The sequence below is a fragment of the Rattus norvegicus genome, chromosome 9 (assembly GCF_021556685.1).
Source record: "Rattus norvegicus strain SHRSP/BbbUtx chromosome 9, alternate assembly SHRSP_T2T, whole genome shotgun sequence".
Classification (NCBI taxonomy): Eukaryota; Metazoa; Chordata; class Mammalia; order Rodentia; family Muridae; genus Rattus; species Rattus norvegicus.
In genome coordinates, this window is record NC_141542.1 from 83,515,317 (window position 1) to 83,542,394 (window position 27,078).

The 27,078-nt window shown below is 40.9% G+C and overlaps 1 protein-coding gene across 1 annotated transcript in view; it reads right to left on the reverse strand.

Moving 5' to 3' along the window:
- Positions 1 to 1,684: 1,684 nt before the first annotated feature.
- The window catches only part of Acadl (acyl-CoA dehydrogenase, long chain), a 37,449-nt gene continuing 12,055 nt past the window's right edge, over positions 1,685 to 27,078 (reverse strand). The window contains 7 exon segments of the mRNA NM_012819.3: positions 1,685 to 1,930; positions 7,234 to 7,320; positions 8,725 to 8,852; positions 16,200 to 16,313; positions 17,244 to 17,345; positions 17,879 to 18,043; positions 21,486 to 21,552. Coding sequence (NP_036951.1) covers positions 1,837 to 1,930; positions 7,234 to 7,320; positions 8,725 to 8,852; positions 16,200 to 16,313; positions 17,244 to 17,345; positions 17,879 to 18,043; positions 21,486 to 21,552 — 757 coding nt within the window. The 3' untranslated portion in view covers positions 1,685 to 1,836.

Below are 27,078 nucleotides of genomic sequence, written 5' to 3' on the forward strand. Positions count from 1 at the left end.
TCTAATATCAAATAAAATCAATTTTCAATTAAAAGTCATCAAAAAAGATAAGGAAGGACACTTCATATTCATCAAAGGAAAAATCCACCAAGATGAACTCTCAATCCTCATCTTCGATTGGTTTATATACAAGTGTGCAATTTCTAGGCTTGAAAGTAAAATGATGCTATCTGGTGCTGGATAGAGGAGCCTTATTTTTTATTATGGCATCTTGTTATTTTTGTAACATGGTGATTTGGTTGAACACAATAAAGTACAGTAGTAACTGATCTCCCCCTCTTCCTGGATGAGTGAGGAGATGATTAAATGTTGAAGTCCGCATCCATGAGCATATTCAGATGAGCTTCTGCTTCTGTTGAAAAGGATGCTGTGTTTGATTGTGGTCCGAAGCTTTGAAGCACTACTTGGCATCTCCTTCCTTGGAGGTCTCACTGTTTAAACATAACAGATTTGATAGCTTGTTGGTAAGGTGAGGTCCAACTTGTCTCCACTAGGTCATCTTCATGTGAATCCGGTGGTTATACGGTTTTGTTCTAGGGATATTTCATTTTTTTAATAACGGTTTTAGCTGACATTCATGGAGAGAATGAATCCTTAGAACTGTGCCACTAGTGAAAGGAAATCCTGTCTAGAGTATGTTTCTTTACAAAGCTGTGTCACACCATCCTTTGGGCCCTCTGCTGGAAAAGTAGAATCAAGTCTCAAATAATGCCTTTTAAATTGTATCCTCTAGTATTATAGATGTAGGACAGTACTGTATCATACCTCCGTGGATGTAAAATAGCTTGTACCTGCTTTATGATACGTAGTAGTGACTGTGCTTTATCAGAGCTGTTTTTAATGATGTTGCTCAGAATGTTTTCTTTCCAGATGATGATTGAGAAGCTAATTTAAAAAAAAAAAATGGTGCCAGGTACCACAAGAGTAACAGAACTGTGCTGTTTTCTCGAGTTTTGTTTTTTTACTTTTTTTTTTTTTTTAAAGGAGTATGCTGGATGTCTCTACAGTTTTGTTCAGATGACTGCAGAACCTGGAAAAGCTGTTGCTGCTGTTGATGCATAACACACTGCTATTATTGGTCTTTTTATATAAATATAAATATATATATACAGATATATAATTTGAATTTTTGGAAACTTTACCTGTGCTGTCAACTTTGGAAAAAAGTATCCCCGTTTACTGTGTTGAGTTGGCACTGTACAGAAATTAACAGCCATATTGGTCTAGAAATGTTGAACTTAAGTTTTTTCCATTTGTACAGGGGTAACACACTGTATTAAATATGTAAGGTCTTATATACGTGGGTTTGATTACAAAAACTAATAAAGTATTCTCTAAATTAAAAAAAAAAAGAAAAAAAAACATGGGGTTGGTGGTAACATGGTAGAAACCAATGTTCTGGGGGAATATGGGGCAAAAAGTAGCTGAAATGGCCTTATATAAGTTACAATTATTTTTCCTTTCCAAAGTCTTATAAGTATTTTTAATGTTATAATATTATAAAATTATTCCTGCCCTATTAAGAATGAAAACAATTTATGCTCTTCAGGATTTGAAAGACAAGAAAGACATTAAAAGGCTCCCCAGTTAGAAAATTAATATTCACAGTAGATGCATAAAAAAGGTCACACCTTTCATGGCATAACTTTAGACTCTTCGCTCAAAAACTTCTCTTTCCCTGTGTCAATCTTTATAATTCTTTTATTTCTTTCTCTGTAACAACCATACATAAAACCAGCTTTACTACCCCCCCCCTTCCAGGTTCCACTTTATCTCAAGTATATTTGAATCCGGATTAGCTGTGATGTAGTAGGATTTCAGGATGTAGGCAGATGTCTAGCTGTCACTGACGATCTGTCTTGCGATCAGCTCTTTCATGATTTCGTTGGTACCACCGTAGATCGGCTGAACTCGAGCATCCACGTAGGCTCTAGATAAATTAGGAGATGGTTTAAGTCACATAACAATGGTAGAAATTTCAAATCCTCTCTTTGCAGATAACTGTTATTTAAAGAACTCTAAACAATAGGAGACTTATTAATAACAGATTTTCGTGTACAGCATTCATGCTAGGTAGATACATTAGAAGCCGCTGAGACAGTACAATTCAAACCAACACGCACTGACATAGCTTTGTAAAGCTGACCATATATAACAAGCGGCAACTGAAAATGTCTGCATTTAAGAATGCATGGAGCGGGGGTTGGGGATTTGGCTCAGTGGTAGAGCGCTTACCTAGGAAGCGCAAGGTCCTGGGTTAGGTCCCCAGCCCCGGGGGGGTGGGGTGGGGGTGGGACAAACAAAAAAAAACCAAAAAACAAAAAGAATGCATGGAGCGTCTTAGTGTATTCTCTTTTAGTCTCCCCAGAAAATTGAAATCCACTGACCGTAGAGGGGAAGAATAATAAATTACTTATTTCCAGACATTCCTTTTCATTTCATCACTACCAACACTACCTAGTGTTTTAAAAAGTTACTTTTCCCCCCCAAAAAAGTTAACAAGTAGCTCATTCTGGGGGAAATGATTAATAACCACTCTGGCCTCAGCTAGGATTCAAATCCTCTGGGGCTGAGCCCTCAGTGACACACAGACATTAACACTTAGCCAGGACTTCACTCTTCTGTCTTTGGAGCTGGGAGAGAAGTCTGACTAACACAGGAACTGAGCTCAGGGTCTTGATAGGGGAGAGCTCCCCTACTGAGTGCCCAGCCCAAGGACTCGCTCTGACAGCTATGGGAATAGCCACGCAACCACAACCACGTATCCGTTTTCACCCTTTCCTCTTTCCCTTTACCTCTCTAGAACCCAGAGGGTAAATATGACTGCTCTGTAAGTTAAAAAAGAAAAAACAGAGAGAGGTTGATGCAGTTGCTAATTAGTGATCACCATTTGCTGGTGACATAACAGATAACAGTGAGGCTGGAACAAGAATGTAGGCGTCTCGCCTCTTTGGCAAGCAAACTTTTATTAGGTCACTCTCATTGTCCCAGTCCTGTGCAGCCAGTTATAGAGCTCCAGACTCTTCATGGAAGGAAACTCTACAGGCCTTTCTCAAATATAAAAGTGGGGCTTAATTACTTAATTTCTAAGATAAAATGTGTTAGTTTCCCAGAATATGACTACCTTTGAGCGTACACGTTTCCATATTTATCAGGGTACCGTGCAGATAAGTGGGCCCTCACTGAATATTTAACTATTCGATGAGCTGCATCATATAGGGGATGAGGACTCTCAGTAATTTTTGAAATATATAAACCCTACTCCCAGGCCCAGGAAGATTTTGTTCCTCTGTACAAAGCCAAGCACTCGCACCTTTTGAGGACTTTCCTGGCATTCCAGCCTACCGGGACAATCCCAATGCCTCAGACATTTTTGAGCTGGGCTGGGCATTTATTTTTCACATTAAAGGAGTTCTACCAGGGTATGTAATGACAGACCAGCAGAGCTTTCATAAGTTACTAATTAAATTTACTCTACCAACATTAACAGAGGAAAGCAGCAGGGAAATGTTTAACTGCAGTGACGTTCTCTGTCTCAGCCTCTCTGCCTAGAATGGCTGAGAGATCTCCAGGGGTCTAAAGCTAAAACTAACGAATACAACTAAGATCAGCTCACATGCCAAGAGTTAACCCTCTAAAGCTTCAGACTGAATGATTCTCTATCGCTTCCCTCCCCTGCCCCATCCCCACACTAATAACGTAGCTAATTCTGGAGCGGGTAAAAGAATCAAAAGTTGGATGATTTCTTTAAATCAAAGTCTGTACACTATAGCCACATCCTATCTAAGAGTAACTGGCTTTTGTGATAGCAGGATTTCCTATATCTTTGGGGACAGAAAGAGCTGTCTAGATAAAGGTTCACATACTCTTTGAACTGGCAACCCAGCCAAAAAAGGCAATTATAACTTAAAGGAGTTCAAGCCTCCTGAGCTGGAAGCAGAAATTATAATTATCAATCCACAAGTTTCCTTGCTACTGATTTAAAAGCAAGGAACTCTGAGAAAACACACACCCCTGTTTATGCTACACTCTAACCTGATCCCCAGGGTAGTGCCCCCTGCTCCAGTCAGCCTGCCTTCCTTAGAACATAAACTAAGCCCTGCATGCCTTCATTCTCAGCAGCAGTTGTTACAAGAGCTTACACACACAGAGATATAAACATCCATTATCATTACGCTTCCAAAGCCCTCTTATAAGATGGATGAGTACTTCAAAAAAAAATATGCGCAGGAAAAATTCCACTGACGGTAACCTTTGAGCTAGCATAATTCAAAACTCAAATCTGTACTTCAGGACTACACAGGCTTTTAAAAGGAAGTCTGCTTGTGAGCAAGTGAGGGCTGTAGGAGGTAGCTCTGGAAGTCTAAATCAAATGAGTTATTTGAAAAAAAAATCAATTTCACGCTTAGATTCTCTCAAAAGGAGAAAAACCCTTGATTGACGTTGAGTTTTATGAAACTGTAAATTATAGACACCGGGTGAGTAAAGCTTCCATGCTGTGTGGTACCTATAGCGTTAGCAGGTTGTACCCAGAGGAGCTTCTGGTCTTAAGGAGACGGCAGGAAAAAAAAAAAAAAAACAGCTCATGTTCCTCAAAAAGGATCAGGAGCGCACAGAATGGCCCTAGCAAGGCTTGTTGGCATGAGGAATTCAAACGTGTCGGGCTAACAGTGTTTATGTCCTTGACACTTTTTCTAAGTACACAAAGCACCCAGGTAACAGGGAAGTCTTTGGAAGCATTCCTCCTCGCACATTATAAGTGTTTGTCGAAAACTTCCTTCGGCAATTTTCATGAGCTGAATGTACTGTTAAGTAAGAGGAATAGATTTTCTAAGGTTATAAGAAACACGTGAGGCGGACACAAGAGTCTGAGAAGGGACGATGAAGAAGGGAGACGTATGAAGACACTCCAGCTGTAGCGGCCACTGTTTGATCTGAGGATGTCTAACTCCATAAAAGGAAGCATCATAAAAATTCCATTCAGAAAAAAAAAAAAAACCCTTATTTTTCAAGCAAAATAAATAATTAAAGCGTGATATGTTAACTCTTCTACTATGCAAGTGGATCACTCTGTATTGCTATCTCTGTTTCTTTTGAGAAGCGAGGGATGGTGGTCAGTGGCAAATGCTTGCCTAATACATGCACAGCCATGAATTCAATTCCGACGATGGCCAGTTCTGATTATCAACTTGACAACATCTGCAAACATCCTAGGCACAAGCTTCCAGGTGTAATAATGAAGAGTTACCTAGAGTAGCTTAGCCTGGGAGCACGCCTGTAAGATTCTTGTGTGGGTTAACTGAGGTAGGAGACTCACTCCAAAGTTAGATGGCACTGTTCCTCAGGCTTGGGTCCCGGGCTGCATAAAAAGGCAGCTGCATCCTTCATGCTCTGCTTCGGAACTGCAGGGCCAACCTGCAATCTCCTGCAGCCAGAACATCCCCACTGTGATGGGCTTGACCCTCCAACAGCCAAAGGAAACCCGCTTCTCCCTTCAGTCACTTTTGTCACACCAGTACAAACAAAGTAATGCAGTGTATGTGGGGGGGGGGGGTATGAAAAAATTAAGGAATTAATTTTTAAAAATGTTTTTTTCAAGCAAAACATCATATTTAACAGTATGTTGAACTCTCTATTTTCTTTAAAAATAAAATGAGAAGCTTATAAAATAAAGTCGCTTCTATTTGCATAATATATTAATTGAAAATTCAGACTTTAGATCTACTTTGCTTGTAGACATGACATATAAATTACAGTAAAGATATTTCCCTTCATATATCCTGAAGAAAAGCATCAACGTGAGGAGATGGAAAAGAAGAAAGAAAGGCTTGTGGATTTGGGTGGGTGAGGAGGTGGGGAGGACCTAGGAAGAGTCAGGACAGAGTAAACCATAATCAGAGCATATTGTATGAAAAAAATCCATTTTAATTTAAAAAAATCACATAAAATATAATTAAGAAAGGAAGGAGGAAGAAAGAAAGAGAAAGACAGAAAGACAGACAGAGAGGCTGATCAAGCATCACAGGCTGGATATGGTGGCGCGCACACACACATCATTAACCCCTGTACTGAAGCAGAGGCAGGTAGATCTTTGTGAGTCTTAGGCAGCCTGGTCAGACAGGGTTATATAGTAAAACCCCAAACTCAAGTGACAGCACATGCTGGTGAGGATGTAGAGCTAGGGGAACAGTCCTTTGTTGCTGGTGGCAGTGCAAACTAGCATAACCACTTTGTAAATCAATTGGGCATTTTCTCAGAAATTTAGGAATAGTTCTACCTGAAGACCCAGCTATACCACTCCTGGACATATACAAAAAGGGCCCCACTATACCACGAGGACACATGCTCCACTATGTTTATAGCAGCTTTATTCATAGTAGCCAGAAGCTGGAAAGAAACCTAGATGTCCCTCAAGAGAAGAAAGGATAAAGAAAATGTGGTACATCTACACAATGGACCACTACTCAACCATTAAAATAAAGTCATCGTGAAATCTGCAGGCAAATAGATGGAACTAGAAAATATCATCGTGAGTGTGGTAATACAAACCCAGAAAGACAGGAGCCTAGCATAAGTGTCTCCTGAGAGGGTTCATCCAGCAGCGAATAGAAACAGGTGCAGAGGCCCACAGCCAAACATTAGGCAGAGCTTAAGAAGTCATGTGCAAGAGTCAGGGACAGGATTAAGCAAGCTGGAGGGGTCAAGAACACCACAAGAAGAATCAAGTAACCTGGGCCCCTGGGTGCTCACAGAGCCTGAACCACCAACCAAAGAGCATGCATGGGCTGGACCTAGGCCTACACATTTGTAGCAGACATGAAGCTTTATGTGGTTCCCCTAACATTGAAGGGGGGCTGTCTCTGACTCTGTTGCCTGCCATTGGATCCCCTTCCCCTGGCTGGACTACCTGCTTGGACCTCAGGGGGAGAAAATGTGGTTAATCCTACTGCAACCTGATGTCCCAGGGTGCAGTACCTACAGGTGTGGAGGGCTCTTCCCCTTCTCCTCAGAGAGTAGGTGTTAATGGGGGAAGGGATTTCTCAAGGTGCGACTGGGAGAAAAGGAAGGGGAGGGGGGCTGTAACTGGAATGTTAAATAAATAAATAAATAAATAAATAAATGGAAAAAAGATCCCATCTCAAAAAAAAAAAAAAAAAAAAGAAAAGAAAAAGAAAGAAAAAAAGAAAGAAAAGAAAAGAGAAAAGAGAAGTTTTAGAGATGTGCCATACTTACTTTGCAATCGGGTATTCCCACATGTAACCCCAGCCTCCATGGAGTTGAACACACTGATAAGCTACAGTGTTTTGTAATTCAGATGCCCTAAATGATCAAAACAATAAGCAGAGAAAGGCAGTTCAGTTGGTGGATTACTTACAAATCCTTAGGTTCAAACCCTTCACAGAACCAAGTGGGCAATGCATGCAGATAGCCCAACACTTAGGAGACAGCAGCAGAAGGAAGAGGAGTTCAAGGTCAGTCTCTGCTACACAGTAACTAGGAGGCCAGCCTTGACACCTGAAACCTGGCCTTACAAAAGCTTTCTCTGGCTGGAGAGATGGCTCAGCGGTTAAGAGCACTGACTGTTCCTCCAGAGGTCCTGAGTTCAATTCCCAGCAATCACATGGTGGCTCACAACCATCTATAATGGGATCCGATGCCCTCTTCTGGTGTGTCTGAAGACAGCTACAGTGTACTCACATAAATAAATGTTTTAAAAAAGGCTTTCTCACCACTCAACAATTTAAACTATCTTTTAATATTCAGCACCATTATATCCATAGCCTGGTATGTTTAAGAACATAAGCTATGTAAAATGTTCTTCCTAAAACACCTTTTTCTGTAAGCCAAAGAACTTTCATGAATGTAAAACGCACCTCCTCCGTGCACCAAAGTGCAGGTTCCTGTTAACATTCTTTTTTAATCTCCTCATCTGATCATTATAACATCATTACACAAAGCACCCTTCTGTGTATTTCCCTTGTATAGTCATGACTGAGCTGAACTGGAGTTAATAAATAACAATGGGAATTTTTCTAGGCTGCTTCTGGGCTAGTGAGATGAGTGGTTTTTTTCTTCTTTAAGGAAAACCAATCCCATCCCACATGTGATTTGAACTTGCATGTTAAAACGCTTAAAGCCTTTACAGGGGTCCTGCGCTCTCCAGGTCATCTTTAACCCATTGTTAATCACTCTTAATTCAACCGTAAACCCGTCTAAACCCAATCGGACTTGACTGACAGTCAATACTTCAGTGTTTCTCTTAGATCTGCAAAACACCTCACATTCTATCCAACGTAGACACTTCACGGATAACATAAAGCCTCTAGAGAATTAAATTCAGTTGGACTTATTGGTTGGACCGAAACTCGCTGCGAGCCTCCCAACTTTCATCCTTCTATTCTTTCTGCCTCACTTTGCTGCCATTCTTCAGATAATTTAAAATTAAACTCTTTTCTGAGTGAGGTACTCACTGATCCTACTTGGGGCTCTTAATATTTTACTCTTAATAACAAGTTAAGAGTTACATACCAACTCGAGTCATTTTTAGGATATTATAAACAGACCCGATGGGACTTTCCAAAAAAATTTTTTTTTTAAATTTTTACTTCTATTTGTCCCTTATAGACTGCTTGCTTAAATGCCTTCGAGGTTGAGTTTAAAGGCTGGCGGAATTTCACAGTAATCTGAACCAACACCACACTTTAATTATAATAATGTGCATACCAATATTTCGCCATGGAAGCGGAGGCGGAGTCCAGACGTTTGGTTTCATGCAGCTGTAGGCAGCTGTCCACAAAAGCTCTGGTAACACATATGTTCGTCTTCAATTCTGCTAGTTTGTGCTGCACAGTCTTGAGATGAAGGGGGGGGGGGAAGCACGTTAAAAAGTTCAGGTTTGGGGCTGGAGAGATGGCTCAGCGGTTAAGAGCACCCGACTGCTCTTCCAGAGGTCATGAGTTCAATTCCCAGCAACCACATGGTGGCTCACAACCATCTGTAAAGAGATCAGATGCCCTCTTCTGGTGTATCTGAAGACAGCTACAGTGTACTTATATATAATGATAAATAAATAAATCTTAAAAAAAAAAAAGAAGTTCAGGTTTCCACTCAGCACCTCAACTGGTTACATATGAAGAAGATTTTAAAGCAAAACCGAAGTGAAACTGTGGGGGGTTTCACATGAACTGAAATGAAAAACCCAAAACCCAAACCCCTGAATCTTAGCAAATGATATAAAAGCAGGTAAATACCTGTTGTGGTTTAAGGACACTGCTTAAAGAACATCATGATTTAATGTGTGAGCACCATCTCGTGGTAGGAGCTGTCAAAACACCCAGTTTTTTCTCTGGAGGTTAAACAGGGTTTACTCTGCATCAATGAAAGTAAGGATATGCATTTCCCTACTGTGTCTCTGCCTTAAAGTAACAGAACAGGATAGAGGGACCAGCTAAATCTAATGGATTTATCTAATCACATACACATCATCAAATATTTATTATGCTAATGATCACAGTACTATGACTAGCCAGAGATCCTACTCCAGTAACCTCTAACCTCGCCCATCCCTCAGAAGAGTGTCTCACGTAGCTCCAGGTAGCTCAAAGTGGTCCTATTTGTTAAGTGTTAATAACCACGTATCTGTCCTCTCCTGCTGCAGCCAACAGTGAGCGTGGACATCGTTCCATTTACACCATTCTCTATTACTCCTGATTGGCCTCCCTCTGTCAAGTTCTATTTCACTGATTGGTGGCTCTCACACCCTGAGCTTTGAGTGTGCGTCTGTTTGCTGGCATCAGCTCTTGGAAACAGGCATGGACTTGAGTAGAGTCTCCAAATGCAAATAGGGCTATTCTAACTGAGGTCTGCGACCCATCCATGGCCAGCTGCCACTAACTTCCTTAAGAAAATTACAACAGAGACAATTTCCATCATTCGTCTATGGGGCGCACAAGACACCCATTTTGGCCCACAGTGGGCACACATGTGGAGCCCGGTCCCCCTAGGACTGCACTATATACACAGCCATGAACTTATGCACTTCTGCTGAGTCCACAGGAGGGCTTGAGTTCTTAAAGGAGGTTATGGAAATAGTTTCTCAGAGAATGCTGGATCGTCTTTTATACTCGTGGCTATGGCTCAAAGCATAAAACTGAAGTTTCAATGTGACTGGTGCAAGGCTGGGAACAATTTTGACTTTTTCCACTGCCAGAAAAATCAAAGAATGGGAATAGACAAGTGGTGGGCCTGAGTGGGAGTTAGGTGTGTCTGATGGAGTAGTAACTTTGAAGGACAGATACCTCGCGGGCATAGTAACTACTGTGCTGATGAACGTCCAAGTATCAAGCTGGGTGATGCACACTTTAATCCTAGCACTCAGGAGGCGAAGGCAGGCAGACCCTGTGAGCTCCAGGCAAGCCTTTTCTACAAAGCCAGTTCCAGCAAAGCCAAGGCTACACAAAGAAACCCTGTGTGTGGGGGAGGGGGGAAATGTCTTGTGGTTTTGCTCCACTCTCTTCAAGAAAGTGTAACTGGCATCTAATGATCCCAACACCAAGCAGTGGTGAGACTGGAAGCACCCGGAATCCACCTGAGCCTCCTGGTCTCTGATTTGGAGGATGCTGGCACATCCATTTTTTTTTCTATATCCTTTTCTACTGGATCTATATTTCCTTTGGCCAAATCTCTACCTTTTCATCAGTATAAAGTTCCTCACTCCACCTTACACATTCAAGTTTACAAAGAGAAAACTATGAAGGAGATCGGTTAACTAATTTTTCTATAGACATAGAAAACCCTGGACTCTGACTTCTAAGTCTTAATTCCAGGACATTACATAACATTTCATGAGGGGAAAAATCTCGGGGTAGGGCAAGGATATCAGACAATTCTCAAGAATTGTTGCCCCGTATGATATTACATGACTTGTGAGGATTTATGCACTATTAGAATATGAAAAGATCAAGATCTCTCTCATAGGAAAGCTATTCTATACCAATATTTGGTGCTTCTAGAAGCTGAAGTTAAAAACTAAAATTCAGGCCAGGATGGGCTCACTTAAAATTCTTACTTCAGCACATCCAGTAGGTCCAGAGGTCTAAAAATAACCAATGCAGTCATGATTTACTGTCTGGAGATAAAGAGATTAAATATTTACATATTCTTGGCACTGGACTGGGGACCAGGGAACAGAACTGGCCTTTGTGCTTCACCAGAGACAGCGCCAGGCTTTCTGAAACCATCACCCGATACCGGCAGCATGCTTTTCATGAATGAGCGACATGCTCACAAAAGCATCTTTAATGGTTACCAGTATTTGCAAGCAGTAAAAACTGCAGTTCGAATTTAGAGAGAATCTTAGCCATCCACAGTGTCACTGGAGAAGCAGAGGTAGGGAGTCAGGAGTTCAAGGCCAGTCTGTACTCTATGAGCCCATCTCTGTCTGTCTCTGTCTGTCTCTGTCTCCCCCCCCCCCTCTCTCTCACACACACACACACACACACCACACACACACACACACACAGAGAGAGAGAGAGAGAGAGAGAGAGAGAGAGAGAGAGAGAGAGAGGGAGCGCGAGCGCGCGATATCTTTGTAGGTGACGAAGTAAACTTTCTAAAATCTCTCTCAACATTGTGAATGAGGGCTGGGTAGATGCTGAGCAGGTGAAGGCACCTTCTGACAAGCCTGATGACTTGAAGTTCATAAGAACCATGAGAGGATGGAGAACCAACTCTCACAAGTGTTGCCATGGGTGTGCATACCCCCCCCACACACACACATCCATAGAGGGGGTTGGGGGAGGGGAAAGAAAGAAATGACAGTTAACTTAAAACTTTAGCACTTGCATGCCTTGGAATGGTTAGCAAGCCGAGTAGTCATTAAAGCAAAACCGTGAATTGTTATTAGCATATGTTATGATTTAGCTATATAAAAAAACCCCACCCTCCATCTACTCTACCTAATCTTACTGTTAACTAATATTGACTCAAGGTCTTAGGAACTACACAGTTTCTGTTTGAACACATTGAAGGAAAAGACATTCTTTTCCTTCTCCTATTTCTTTCCGAAACAGCTTGTGTCTCTAAAATCAACAGTATGTACATAGAAAATGACTAAGCACTCTAGTTAGAGAAGAACGCCATTGCATCTTCACTCAAAGCCCACAGATGAACAGCGGCCACCGACAGAGAAACGGGACCTTCCACTTTGATATTCGTACGAGTAAAACGCAGGCTCTAGCCAGGCACAGTGGTACACGTCTTTAACCCTAGCACTTGGGAAGCAGATGCAAGTGGAGCTCTTAGAGTCCAAGGACAGCCAATGTACAAAGCAAATTCAGGTCAGCCAGGGCTGCAGTGAGACAGTAAGACCCTGTCTCAGAGACAAGACAGCAATACCGAATGTACATTCTGTGGCTGGAGAGATACTCTGCAGTTAAGCGCACGGATTGTTCTTCCAGAGGTGCTGAGTTCAATTCCCAGCACCTACATGGTAGCTTACAAACATCCATAACTCCATTCTAGAGGATCTGATGCCCCGTTCTGACTTCCATGGACACAGGACACACATGCAGACAAACACCCATACATATAAAAAAATTTTTTTAAAGACTATAAGTTCTAGATATAGAACATCTGTGTAATTTTGGTTAGGTTACTTAACCTCTCTGCCTTAACTACTTTATCTATAAATAAAGTTAATTGTAATAACTACTATATACAGCTATAAAAATAAAACTGCATTAAACGCAGAGTCTGAGACATGGAAAGTACTTAATGATACTCATTACATCATCATCATTATCTGAATTGTACTATTTTATCAGCTATTTCAAGGTAAATCATGAGGTATCACCATGGAGTATACCTATAAATTGTACTTCATTATTATAGTGATACCTATAGTCTAAAAAGTAAATGAGTTTGTGACATGTATCCATGTGGGCAAAAAAGCTGAAATGTTCGAGTCAAGAATTATAAAAAGAAAGGAAATCTAATTATGTTACAGTGGCCCTTAGCCAAGTATACTGTGATATGTACGGGTCAGTCATCTATTTCAGCTAAACAGTGTAGCCAGCTCTAGAATAAACAGTATTAGTCATCTGTATATTCTCTGCGTGCATGGCTAACTTGAACGATGAAAGAATTACTCAAACTTGTTAAAGAAAATTGTCAGAGATCTGAAAATATGCTCACTAGGAAACAATGCTGCTTTGCATAAAAATATAAACCTGTGTTGGGGGATGGTTGGGGCCCTGGGTATTAAGACGCTGATATCTATGCCAGGCCTTTGGTTACAGAGTAGAAGACGGTGTGGGCAAGCATCTCTGGTCTCAATGCTATGTAAAGATTGTTCTTAATCACCACTGATTGGTTAATAAAGAGTTGACCAGCCAATTAGCTGGGCAGAAGAGAAGAGGGCAGGACTTACTTCCCATTCCAGGCTGGGAGTCCCAGCGAGAGACAGGAGAATAGAGAGTAGTGAGGGAACCACGAGAGGAAGGTGCGGAGAAACCATGTGGAGAGACAAGGAGGATTCACTGTGCAGTCACAATGAGAGAGCAGCCATGAGAACACACATGGTCCAGGGCGAGCCACGGCAAGACCCAGATACAAGTAAAGGACCACTGGTTGGCTAGTAGCAGTCCAATCAGGTTAGAACAGCTCAGAACCTGCCCAGTTTAGGCTTACAGCCTGTTAATAAAAATACCAGTTCTTGGGGCTGGAGAGATGGTTTAGCAGTTAAGAGCACTGACTGCTCTTCCAGAGGTCCTGAGTTCGATTCTTAGATGGTGGCTCACAACCATCTGTAATGGGATCTGATGCCCTCCTCTGGTGTGGCTGAAGACTGCTATATTGTATTCAGATATATAAAATAAATAAATCTTACAAAATAAAAACCCCAGTTCTTTGTCTTTATGTGGGAGCTGAAAGGGGCTTGAGCAGAGTGTAGACATGCCCTGCAGTTACTTGGGAGCCAAGGGGGTTAAGAAAAACTCCTCAAAAGAAATTATAGCTACAAAGCTCCGAACCTGGAGGGAGCTGGCGAGATGGCTCAGTGAGGAGCTGCTGCGTAATCAAGAGGACCCGGGCTAAGATTCCCAGCAGCCACATAAAAGCCAGGTGTGGTAGTGTATTCTTGTAAACCTCCCCCACAGTGGAACGCAGAAACAGGTGGGCTGCAGAGTTGACTGGCTAGTCAAAATAGTACCAGATTATTCTCTTACCCTGTCTCAAAAATGAGCTAGAAAGGATTGGAAGAAAATACTCAGTCAACTTCTGGCCTCCAGACATGTGTCCTCAACTATGCCCCTCCTACACACATTCATGCATATACCACATACAAGCACATGCGCATGTGCACACATACACTCGAGCACGCACACACGCACACACACACACCCCTACACATCTACAGACACCTTACATATACTTTCCGAAGGCTGAGACCCTTTATGTATTTCCTCATGTTGTGGTGACCCCCAGCCATAAAATGCTTTTGTTTCTATTTCCTAACTGTACTTTTTGACAATTATGAATCATAATATAAATAAATGACACGCAGGTTATCTGATATGTAAAAGCCCAAAGGGGACGAGCCCCACAGGTTGAGAACCACTGACTAGACAATTTATTACTGCCACCTAATGCAAGTCTTTTGAATTACTTTTGTTTTGTAGGAAGGTAACACATAACACATGCCTTGAAAAACAGGCATACGATTACTTTTCCTTTTGCTGTTAAAATGAGGTACAGTCATGTATTAACAAGGGGAACCATTTTGAGTAATAGGCCACTAAACAACGTCACCATTGTGTGAACCCAGTACGCCCACATTACCTAAATGGCACAGGTCACATGCTTGGCAAAGCATCCTGATGCGCAAGAAACAGTGAGCATAAGACATCTAAGGATTCTGCAACACAATCTATTAGCTTAAGGTGGCCTTCCTTCAGTGAAAGAACGCAGCCGATGACAATGAGTGCAGCAGAGTCCTAAGTAATAAATGTATTATCAACTACTATATGCTGCCTAATGCATGCACTACATGTCTGCATGACGACAGAGTGTGCCAGCATCTCCACCATCATGCTCTAGCCTCTGTGTTATGAGTGTTCCATCAATTCATATACGCAGTCCATCACTGATGACTACACTGTTATACAGCATATGGCTACATTTTAAATTATATGCATTTATTTCTTGTATGTGTGTGCATGCATATGTGTACATATGTATGTGTGTGGACACAATCATACCGGTATCTGAGTTGAGGTCACAATATCCAGGAGTCAGTTCTGTCCTACCATGTGGGTTCTGGGACTCAAACTCAGGTTGTCTGGCTTAGCGAAAAGTCCTTTTAGCTACTGAGCTATCTAACCAGCCCCATGACCGCATTTTAAACAAACTCTTCTCTTTTATGGAACAACAGTACAGATCAATTGCTCCTTCCTTTAATGTTAATGTTCAGTCACATGCTTTGTGAATCATTCAGGCAATCTGGGTAGCACATTTTTAAACACCTATTATTTGTGTGTGCATGCACGCATGTTTGTGTCTGCACATGTCTATGGAGGCAGTATTCTGTTACTTTATATGATCCTCACAGTAATCAAAACCAGGTAGGTACTAAAGTCATTCATAAATAGAAAAATATTTCTACTTGTGAATAAACACAAGTCTTACAAACTTCAAGAATTCCTAATATTGACTCAGCACTGTTTTGCATATCAAACACATTTTTAAAATTTACAAATGGGAAGTCTTTCTTCCAGAGCACAACTTGCCCAGGAGCTATGTTAGGAGAGAAGCTGCACTTGCTACAAGGCTGTTTCTGCAACACTCACAATGTCCCACTTCTACCTTTCCCTTAACATGGTGACTGCATGGAAACTAGGAGTCTACACTTGAATACCATGCCCTCCTACTGAAGTCCTTCCCTCTTGGCTTCTGTGATGAGTGAGCCTCTCCCGATCTGCCTTCTCGAAGATCTTCCTTTCTGTGTAGCCTCAAGTCTTCCAGTGTTCTCGGGACTCTGTCCTGGCCCCTCTTCTTATCTTAGCATTTCCATCCCTTTCTGCATATCATCCACTTTATGTTTCTAGTACCCCTTGCATCAAAATAATGCTTAGTCATCATTTTGCCCTGACCCAACTGAGCTGATTAACTCCATAAACACCCAGCTGTAAGGACAAACGTACCTGGATGTGTGCGACTGTTTTTCCAAAAGCCTTTCTTTGTCTCACGTAGTTCCTGGTTTCTTCAAACATGAACTCACAGGCAGAAATTGCCAAATCAGCAATTAAAAGCCTTTCCTAGAACCCCAAAATTAAGTAGTAAGCATTATTATGTGAACCATTTTCATAGCACTTCCTATAAATAATCTTCATAACAAACTTCTAAAGATTGACTTTTAACTCACCTCTTAGCTCTACGAAAAAGCTCCCACAGACATCTGTGATGATTGAAACAAATCTAAGAACAGCACTAAGGTGCTTTGCTTGTAACCACACTGTTTACCTCACAGATGCCATTAACTCCATGGTTGGTTGGTTTTCCTCATTGCATCTACTAGAGAACACGTGTGGAGCTCAACATCCTCAAATACACAGTTCAAATTCTACCAACTAGTGTAAAATAGCGTTAGTCGCCAGATTTTACCATGCTGGCAATTTCTAAAGTCTACCTAGCCACTGGAGCCACTAGCTTTCTTCAATTTCAGGCTTAGCTTGCACCATAGCTGCTGCCAGGCGAAAGGCAAATGCACACTTATAGCAATAGGCGTGTGTGAATGATTAGGCAAATTCTGGTCCCAAAGCATGAAATCTGAAGACTGTGACCTGAAGAACCTTTCTGTTAAAAACCTTCTCACCTTTGACTAACGGTTGTTTACAACCTGCCAAATGTTCTTGGTGATGTTTCTTTACAAAGAGCTAAAAGTTCTTCACTTAAGTCGAGGTCATTCTGAGGAACCACTGAAACAGAATACCTATTGTCCTTACTTCTGTTTGGTTGGGTCCCGCTGAGTTCAATTATTTACTTATCTGGTTTGTAACAGTGATACCTCTTTATGTGCAACTTTAAATTACTTTAAATATGATCTTTGTGGCGCAAGCTTGACATGTGTGGATCTATTTAGACGGCTCTGTAATCTGATTTTGTTCGGTATCTAACCGGAAGTATCAAACCGGAAGTATCAAACCGGAAGTATCTAACTGGAAACGGCATCCTTAAGCATTTAATACCTGTGGGAGCTCTTGCATGAGGTAGTAGAAGCCTTTATTCTCTTCCCCAAGTAGGGCACTAGCTGGCAATCGAACATCTTCAAAGAATAGTTCTGCTGTGTCCTAAGAAACATGAATCAAGCAGAGAATGAGTGCTTTCACTTCCCAGTAACCCAGTAACGAAGAAGAACCAAAAAACAAACTGGAGTGGACCTGGAGTTAAGAATAAGTGATGAGCCAGGGAGTTTTATTTAAATCCAGCTCATTCCACAATGGTGGCTTTCTCTGCAATACACAGTCATTCAGGTTCTCGAGGTCCTGGGAAGTTACACTTTCTAACACACATTAAGCAAAACATGTTCTCTGGTAATATATACCAAAATAATGTCATTACTTCGAAACCTTCTAAATTTCACAAACAGGTGGTTTATTCTAATACAGCCAACTTTCCCATTTCTAAAGCAGATATACAAAACACCCTGATTCCTTCCCATAGCTGAGTATGACAGAGACAGTGACATGACTGAGGACAAGTCTTCCTTGTCATTTGTGAAATCAATACCCTGAGACGCCATGAGTAACTCTGTATAAATCTACTTTCTGACTGAGAGTAAACACAGTTAATTTACCAGAGTCTGATTCAAACCACTGCTTACCTGGGCTTTCATTCCCATCTTATGTAGCTTCTTGCCCTTAATAAATCCTTTCATTCCATTCTCCACCAAAAAGAGGCTAATGCCATGAGCGGGCGATCGAGCTTCACGATTGGTGACGGCCACTACGATCACGAGATCACTTAACCAGCCATTAGTGATGAACACCTGCAGACATATCCAGACGCACTGTGATGCCCGGTGTGCAAGCTTATACTCAGGGAGCACACACAAGAAGACTAGAACAGGCAGCAGAAGTGTCCCTGCCCCCCACTCCCAAAACACAGAGCAGCCTCTGCACAGTGGCAGTTAATGAAGAGCAGGGGTGGGGGTCTCTAAGGCTTCAATACTGAAATATCTACAGTTTTCCCACTACTCATAAAATACATAGTGATAGGAAACTAATAGATCATGTCTTTAAAATAAAGCCAAATTGCCCATCCACTTAGTAAACTGTGATTTTAGTGGGGAGCTACAGAGAGGAAAAGGGAATTTGCTTTAAATGGCACTATACTCTTACACGGATTGGATTTTGAAAAGATTTTTTGTTGTTCTTTTTTTTTTTTTTTCTTTTTTTCGGAGCTGGGGACAGAACCCAGGGCCTTGCGCTTCCTAGGCAAGTGCTCTACCACTGAGCCAAATCCCCAGCCCCTTGTTGTTCATTTTTATACAGATTGGCTACTTCTTTCAAGTCTGCCTCTAAGTAAGGAAAGCATTATGGTTAAGTGTGTGTGTGTGTGTGGGGGAGTTGGGGGTGTGTGTGGGGGGGAGTTGGGGGTGTGTGTGGAGGGGAGTTGTGGGGCAGAACAACAAGCTAAACGGGAAATAGGGCCGATGATCCAAAGCACTTCATAACTGACACTTCATTGTGCACTTTGCCTGGGGCCATCTCAACTGTCAGGGCTTAGTCATCCTCAAGTCACCCCCTGAGAACCCAGTGCTCTCTCTTCCCCATTTTTATGAGACGGGATCTCACTAAGCAAATGGCCTGAACCTGTTCTATAGCCCAGGCTGCCCTGGAGTTTAAAGTCCTTCTGTTTCAGCCTCTAGAGTACAGGGGTGTACATCTATGCCCAGCTAAGCCGCATTGCCTGATACAATCTAGACCTGCTGGATTCCACAAAGTGATTCATGAGCAGAGCGTATCCGTCCCACCCCATACTCCTCCCCAACAATGAATGTCAACATAACTTCTACTTTACCCAATGCTTTGATAAACGATGCTGTCGTCTGCCTCCCAGTCTGCTTGGCGCCACTTTTACTGTTTGAGTGTGCTTACTTCCTTTTCTACTATTGCCACTAACTCTCCTCCCAGTCCTCCTCAGGGCTTGCACAAGGATCTAAGACAGCTCTCACTGCAACTCCATCATCCACCAGGTGCTCAGAGGGGCTGCTCTAAAAGGCAGTATGATCATGCCAAGACCACACTCCAACATCTTAGAACGGCTAGCTTCAAGGTACATTCTAACCCTTAGATCAGGCCTCACAATCAGATGGTAACTCACATCCCCTGCCTCTGCTCTCATCCTATTTTGCCTCTGTTTCCTGGCCTCCGTTAAGCTCTACTGAAGCACTTGTCTCACATATTTCAAAGCCTTCCAGACCCATGGGTCTTGGACAATCATATTTCCTCCCCCATGGAGACTCTTAACTTTAGCAACGAAAATCCTATGCATCTCGAACTAAGCTCAAGTATCACGTCATCTAAAATTCTTCCCAGTCTTCCAAACTGAGTTAAGAACTCCTAATGTACCGTCAATGCCAGGCTTAGACAAGCTGTTTTGTTTATGCGACATCAAAACCAGGACTTACCTATACAAGGCACATATGGTACCACTGAGTCCACATACCACAACACTTAGGTAACTGCTTCCTAAAGTTGATTTGAACAATACCATTGACTCAAGATAGTCTATAAAAGGAAATTTTCTAGGATACAATATATACTATCTTCAATTCTTAAGAGATTAACAATGCCCACTGGCATGTCAAAGAATGAGAAGTTCTCCACATTTCCCCAAATTTCGTTGACGCTACCGCTATATAGGAATTACTGATGTCAGAGAACAAACTGTTACTAGACACTGACAATATAAGTTTGAAAATCAGACTTTCAGGAACCTGACAGTACCTCAATATTATTTGACTTTGTAAAAATAAAAACATTAGCTTAAAGAAAGTGGAAAAAATTTTTTTAAATTGTACAAAGTTAACACGACTTAGTTGTATATCCTTGTAATGCCAGCACTTAGGCAGATAACAAAGGAGGGTTATGAGTTCAAGGCTATCCTGGCCTCTACAGCAAGATCCTGTCTCAAACAAAGAAACAGGCCAAATAATAACAACCAAACAATAAAACCCATCCTCAAACAGCTTTTGTATTAAAAAAAAACTCATTTTTAAAAAAGATTTATTTATTTATTTATTATATATAAGTACACTGTAGCTGTCTTCAGACACAGCAGTAGAGGGCATCAGATCTCATTACAGATGGTTGTGAGCCACCATGTGGTTGCTGGGATTTGAACTCAGGACCTCTGGAAGAGCGGTCAGTGCTCTTCACCGCTGAGCCCTATCTCCAGCCCAAAACATCTTTCCTTAACACTTAGTCAACTGCAACATCTCTCCTCAGGGATATGTTTGCTCTTAAGCCACCTGCACCCACCTGAAGAGCTCTCCAAAGCCATCAGTAAGCTGATTCTTAGAAGAACTGGAGGGTCCTTGAATCCTGTCATCCACACTTTCAGTACTTAGGGCCTCTTGAAACTTTCTGATACTTGTTTGGAACTTTTTTCCCAAAGCTTTCTTTTTTTCAGTTTATTGTGTGCACATGATCCATTTTGCCTGTAGGTATCTGTGGATATGCATGCAGTACCCATGAGGGCCACAAGAGGGCACCAGATTCCCTGAAAGTGGACTTAACAGCCAATTATAAGGCACCATGTGGGTACTAGCAATGGAACCTAGGTTCTCCAGAAGAACTGCCAATATTCTTAACTGTTGAGCCATCTCTCCAGCTCCCTCTTACTCTTTTTCTTTTTAAATAAAATGTACTTATTTCTTTCTATACACATGTGTAAGACACCCTCTTCTATCACTCTCCACCATGTTCTTTTAAGGTAGGGTCTCTCCTTGAATTTTTCACCTAGGCCAGTAGCCCGCATGTCCCACTGCTCCTCTATCTCTGTGCCCTTCAGTGCTGGGGTTAAAGTTGTTCATGGAACAATACCTTCTTTTGTGGTTGGTATAACCTAAGTTCCAGTCCTCAGGCTTACAAGTACTTGGCCACCCTCACCCAATCTTTCATCAGAGTAAAGCTCACCATTTGTCCCACTTTGTAGCAACAAAAACCTTTTTTTCATTTTTGTCCGTCAAGGGTCATTTGGAAGCTAAAAGCATCTTTGCAGTATTTGTGGAGGGCTAAGCAACAGAGGGTAGCAAGAGCAAAGGAGGGTAGCTACAGATTCGGCCATATAAAATCTGTAAATGGCTTACTGTCCTGAGACCTCTAAAGCAAGCCTGTGTTAGTTCCTGGACTGATCACACCATCAGACAGACAGCTGCTGATGTAGTCTGAGGCACTGGTACCCACGCCTGCTTTTCTACACACCTTGCTTCCATTGAGAATCCAATCACTCCCAGACCTTTTGGCATTTGTTCTTACTCCTTGTAAGTCACTATAATGGGAAACAAAGGTTAATCAGTGAGTAGAAAATATCAAATTATGTAAAAGTTATTATGTACATGTATTAAAAGCCCTAATATAGAAATATTCACAAAGTTACACTTAAAATATATGTAATATATTTTAAATTTCATGGAAGTCCAACTGTATTTAAGAACTCTCAACTAGACAGTGATGATATTTCAAGGTTTCCTATCTTCCTATAATTATGAAACACCATGTACTTAAATGCAGTTACTCATGTTGATTCCCAACACTACCAGAAATGTAGGTATTTTAAAAACAGGGGCTGAAGAAGTGGCTCATTAGTTAAGAACCCTTGCTGCTCTTACAGAGGATAGAAGTTCAGCTCCCCAGAACACATATGGTGTCTCATAGCCATCCATAAGCCCAGTCACAATGTGTTCTTCTTACCTACATAGGTACCTGTCATAAACGTGGTACACATACATACGAGTATGCAAAACAGTTATTCACATAAATCTAAAAAGTTAAACATTTTTCGAATGCCATCTTCCTAACAAAACAACTCTAAAAAAAGTGTATGTTTCTAGAGATTTCTATTTAAAATATAAAAAGGGGCTGGAGAGACAGCTCAGTGGTGAAGAATACTTACTGTTCTTCCAAATGACCCAAATTGGTTGCCATAATTAACTCGAAATCACCTGTAACAATAGCTATCAGGGGACAGAATACCTTCTTCTTTCTAACCTCTGTGGGAACCTAAATTCATACATACATGCCCACCCACACACATATAATACATATTAAAAAGTAATAAGCTTCCAATCTCCATCTGCACATGGGAGCTAAGGCTGTCCTACAGCCCTCCATACCTAGATCCTGCCCGGAGAGAGCTGGTTCCCAACAGTGCTGTACTCCTAAGTTCACAGGTTCACAGGCCCACAGGATGGACAACCTCTAGTCAGAGAAAGCAAGAAAAACTAACACCAGGGATAATCAGATGGCAAGAGGCAAGCTCAAGAACCTAAGCAACAGAAACCAAGGCTACTTGGCATCATCAGAACCCAGTTCTCCCACCACAGAAAGTCCTGGATAACCCAACACACTGGAAAAGCAAGATTTGGATGTAAAATCACATCTCATGATGATGATAGAGGACTTTAACAGGGATATAAATAACTCCCTTAAAGAAATAAAGGACAATACAGATAAACCGGTAGAAACCCTTAAAGAGGAAACACAAAAATCCCTTAAAGAATTACAGGAATACACAACTATACAGATGAAGGAATTGAACAAAACCATTCAGAATCTAAAAATGGAAATAGAAACATTAAAGAAAACACAAAGGTAAACAATCCTGGAGATAGAAAACCTAGAAAACAGATCAGAAGTCACAAGACACCAACAGAATACAAGAGATTAAAAAAAAAAAAAACCCTCAGGTGCAGAAGATACCATAGAAAATATTGACACAATAGTGAAAGAAAATGCAAAATGCAAAAAGTTCCTAACCCAAAACATCCAGGAAATCCAGGATACAATGAGAAGATCACACCTAAGGATAATAGGTATAGAAGAGAGCAAAGACTCCCAATTTAAAGGGCCAGTAAATATCTTCAACAAAATTATAGAAGAAAACATCCCTAACCTAAAGAAAGAGATGTCCATGAACATACAAGAAGCCTACAGAACTACAAATAGATTGGACCAGAAAAGAAATTCCTCCTGTTAGGGGCTGGGGATTTAGCTCAGTGGTAGAGCACTTACCTAGGAAGCGCAAGGCCCTGGGTTCGGTCCCCAGCTCCCAGCTCCGGAAAAAAAAGAACCAAAAAAAAAAAAAAAAAAAAAGAAATTCCTCCTGTGGCATAATAGTCAAAACACCAAATGTGCAAAACAAAGAAAGAATATTAAAAGCAGTAAGGGAAAAAGGTCAAGTAACTATAAAGGCAGACCTATCAGAATCACACCAGACTTCTCACCAGAGACTATAAAAGCCAGAAGATCTTGGGCAGATGTCATACAGACCCTAAGAGAAAACAAATGCCAGCCCAGGCTATTATATCCAGCAAAACTCTCAATTAATATAGCTGGAGAAACCAAGATATTCTATGACAAAACCAAATTTACACAATACTTTTCCACAATCCAGCCCTACAAAGGAAAATAGATGGGAAACTCCAACACAAGGAGGGAAACTACAGTCTAGACAAAGCAAGAAGGTAATCTTGCAACAAAGTCAAAAGAAGAGAGCCACACAAACATTAATTCCCCTGTAACATCAAAAAAAACAGGAAGCAAAAATCACTATTCTTTAATATCTCTTAACATCAATGGACTCAATTCCCCAATAAAAAGACATAGACTAACAGACTGGATATGTAAAGAGGACCCAGCATTTTGCTGCATGCAGGAAACACACCTCAGAGAGACAGAGAGACACTACCTCAGAGTAAAAGGATGGAAAAAATTTTCCAAGCAAATGGTCCCAAGAAACAAGCAGGACTAGTCGTTCTAATATGGAATAAAATTGCCTTCAACCTAAAGTTATCTAAAAAGATAAGGAAGCTTTTCCCCCTAGCGCGGCCGACTCTGCAGGTCTGCGTGGAGCTGAGGTTGCGGGTCTCTGATCCACAGGATGGAGTTCGTGAAAGTTGTCAAGAATAAGGCCTACTTTAAAAGATACCAAGTGAGATTTAGAAGGCGGCGAGAGGGTAAAACTGACTACTACGCAGGAAACGATTAGTGATCCAAGACAAAAATAAGTACAACACACCAAAATACAGGATGATAGTTTGTGTAACGAACAAAGACATCATCTGCCAGATTGCATATGCCCGTATAGAAGGGGATATGATCGTCTATGCAGCATATGCACATGAACTTTCAAAATACGGTCTGACAAACTATGACAAACTATGCTGCAGCCTATTGCACTGTCCTGCTGCTGGCCCGCATGAGCTTTCTTATACAAATCCGAGAGAATCCAGTCTGTGAGAAGAAGCCCAAGAGAGAAGTGAATAAGAAGAGGTGGAATTGTCCCAAAATGTCTCTTGCCCAGAAGAAAGACAGGGTTGCTCAAAAGAAGGCAGCTTCCTCAGAGCTCAGGAACGGGCTGCTGAAAACTAAAGCAATTTTCTATGAAGTTTTTTTTCATAAAGACAATAAACATTGACCAAAGCAGAAAAAAAAAAAAAAGATAAGGAAGGACACTTCATACTTGTCAAAGAAAAAAAATCTACCAAAATGAACTCTAAATTCTGAACATCTATGCCCCAAATGTAAGGGCATCCACATTCATTAAAAACAAAACAAAACAAAACAAAACAAAACAAAAAAACAACTTTACTAAAGCTCAAAACACACACTGCACCTCACACAATAATAGTAGGAAATTTCAACACCCCATTCTCATCAAGGGCCAGATCATGGAAACAGAAACTAAACAGAGACACAGTGAAACTAACAGAAGTTATGAACCAAATGGACTTAACAGATATGTATAAAACATTTCACCCTAAAACAAAATAATGTATCTTCTTCCCAGTACGTCATGGTACCTTCTCCAAAACTCACCATATAATTGGTCATAAAATAGGCCTCAACAAATGTAAGAGAACTGAAATAATCCCATGCATCCTATCAGATCACCACAGACTAAGGCTGCTCTTCAATAGCAGCAAAAACAACAGAAAGCCCACATATACATGGAAGCTGAACGACTATCTACTCAATGATAACTTTGTCAGGGAAGAAATAAAGAAAGAATTTAAAGATATTTTAGAATTTAATGAAAATGTAGGCACAACATACCCAAACATTTGGGACACAATGAAAGTAGTGCTAAGAGGAAAACTCATAGCTCTGAGTGCCTCCAGAAAGAAACTGGAGAGAGCATACACTAGCAGCCTGACAGCACACCTGAAAGCTCTAGAACAAAAAGAAGCAAATACACCCAATAGGGGTAGTCAGCAGGAAATAATCAAACTTAGGGCTGAAATCAACCAAGTAGAAACAAAAACAAATATACGAAGAATCAACAACACTAGAGCTGGTTCTTTGAGAAAATCAACATGATAGATAAAGCCTTAGCCAGACTGACCAGAGGGCACAGAGAGTGTATCCAAATTAACAAAATCAGAAATGAAAAGGGAGACATAACAACAGAAACCAAGGAAATTTTTAAAAATTATCAGACAGAAGCCTATTTTCAACAAAACTGGAAAATTTGGATGAAAAGGACAATTTTCTAGACAGATACCAGGTACCAAAGTTAATTTAGGATCAGATAAACCATCTAAACAGTTCCATAACCCCTAAGAAATAGAAGCAGTCATTAAAAGTCTCCTAAAGGGGTTGGGGATTTGGCTCAGAGGTAGAGCGCTTGCCTAGCAACCGCAAGGCCCTGGGTTCGGTCCCCAGCTCCGAAAAAAAAAAAAAGTCTCCTAAACATAAAAAGCCCAAGTCCAGATGGTTTTAGTTCAGAATTCCATCAGACCTTCAAAGAAGATCTAATACCAATTCTCTTCGAACTATTCTACAAAATAGAAACAGAAGGAACACTACCCAATTCATCTAGCCACAATTACACTTATACCTAAACCACAAAAAGACCCGCCAAAGAAAGAGAATTTCAGACCAATTTCCCTTATGAATATCGATGCAAAAATACTCAATAAAAATCTTGCAAACCTAATCCAAGAACACATCAAAACAAGCATCCATCATGATCAAGTAGGCTTCATCCCAGGGATGCAGGGATGGTTCAGAATATGGAAATCCATCAACATAATTCACTACAGAAAGAAACTCAAAAGAAAAAAACCACATGATCATCTCATTAGATGCTGAGAAAGCATTTGACAAAATTCAACACCCCTTCATGATAAAAGTCTTGGAAAGATCAGGAATTCAAGGGCCATACCAAAACACAGTTGTCAACAAGTAGCCAACATCAAATTAAATAGCGAGAAACTTGAAGCCATCCCACTAAAATCAGGGACGTGACAAGACTGCCCATTCTCTCCCTACCTGTTCAATATAGTACTCAAAGTCCTAGCTAGAGCAATTAGACAACAGAAGGAGGTCAAAGGGATATAATTTGGAAAGGAAAAAGTCAAAATATTACTATTTGCAGATGATCTGATAGTATACTCAAATGATCCCAAAAATTCCACCATAGAACTAAACCTGATAAACAACTTCAGCAAAGTGGCCGGATATATAATTAACTCAAACAAATCAGTAGCCTTCTTCTACTCAATTGAGAAAGAAATGAGGGAAACAATATCCTTCACAATAGTCACAAATAGTATAAAATACTTTGTGACTCAAGCCAAGCAAGTTAAAGATCTGTATGACAAGAACTTCAATTCCCTGAAGAAAGAAAGAAATTGAAGGTCTCAGAAGATGGAAAGATCTCCCATGCTCATGGATTGGCAGGATTAATATAGTAAAAATGGTCATCTTGCTGAAAGCAATCTACAGATTCAATGCAATCCCCATCAAAATTCCCACTCAATTCTTCATAGAGTTAGAAAGAGCAACTTGCAAA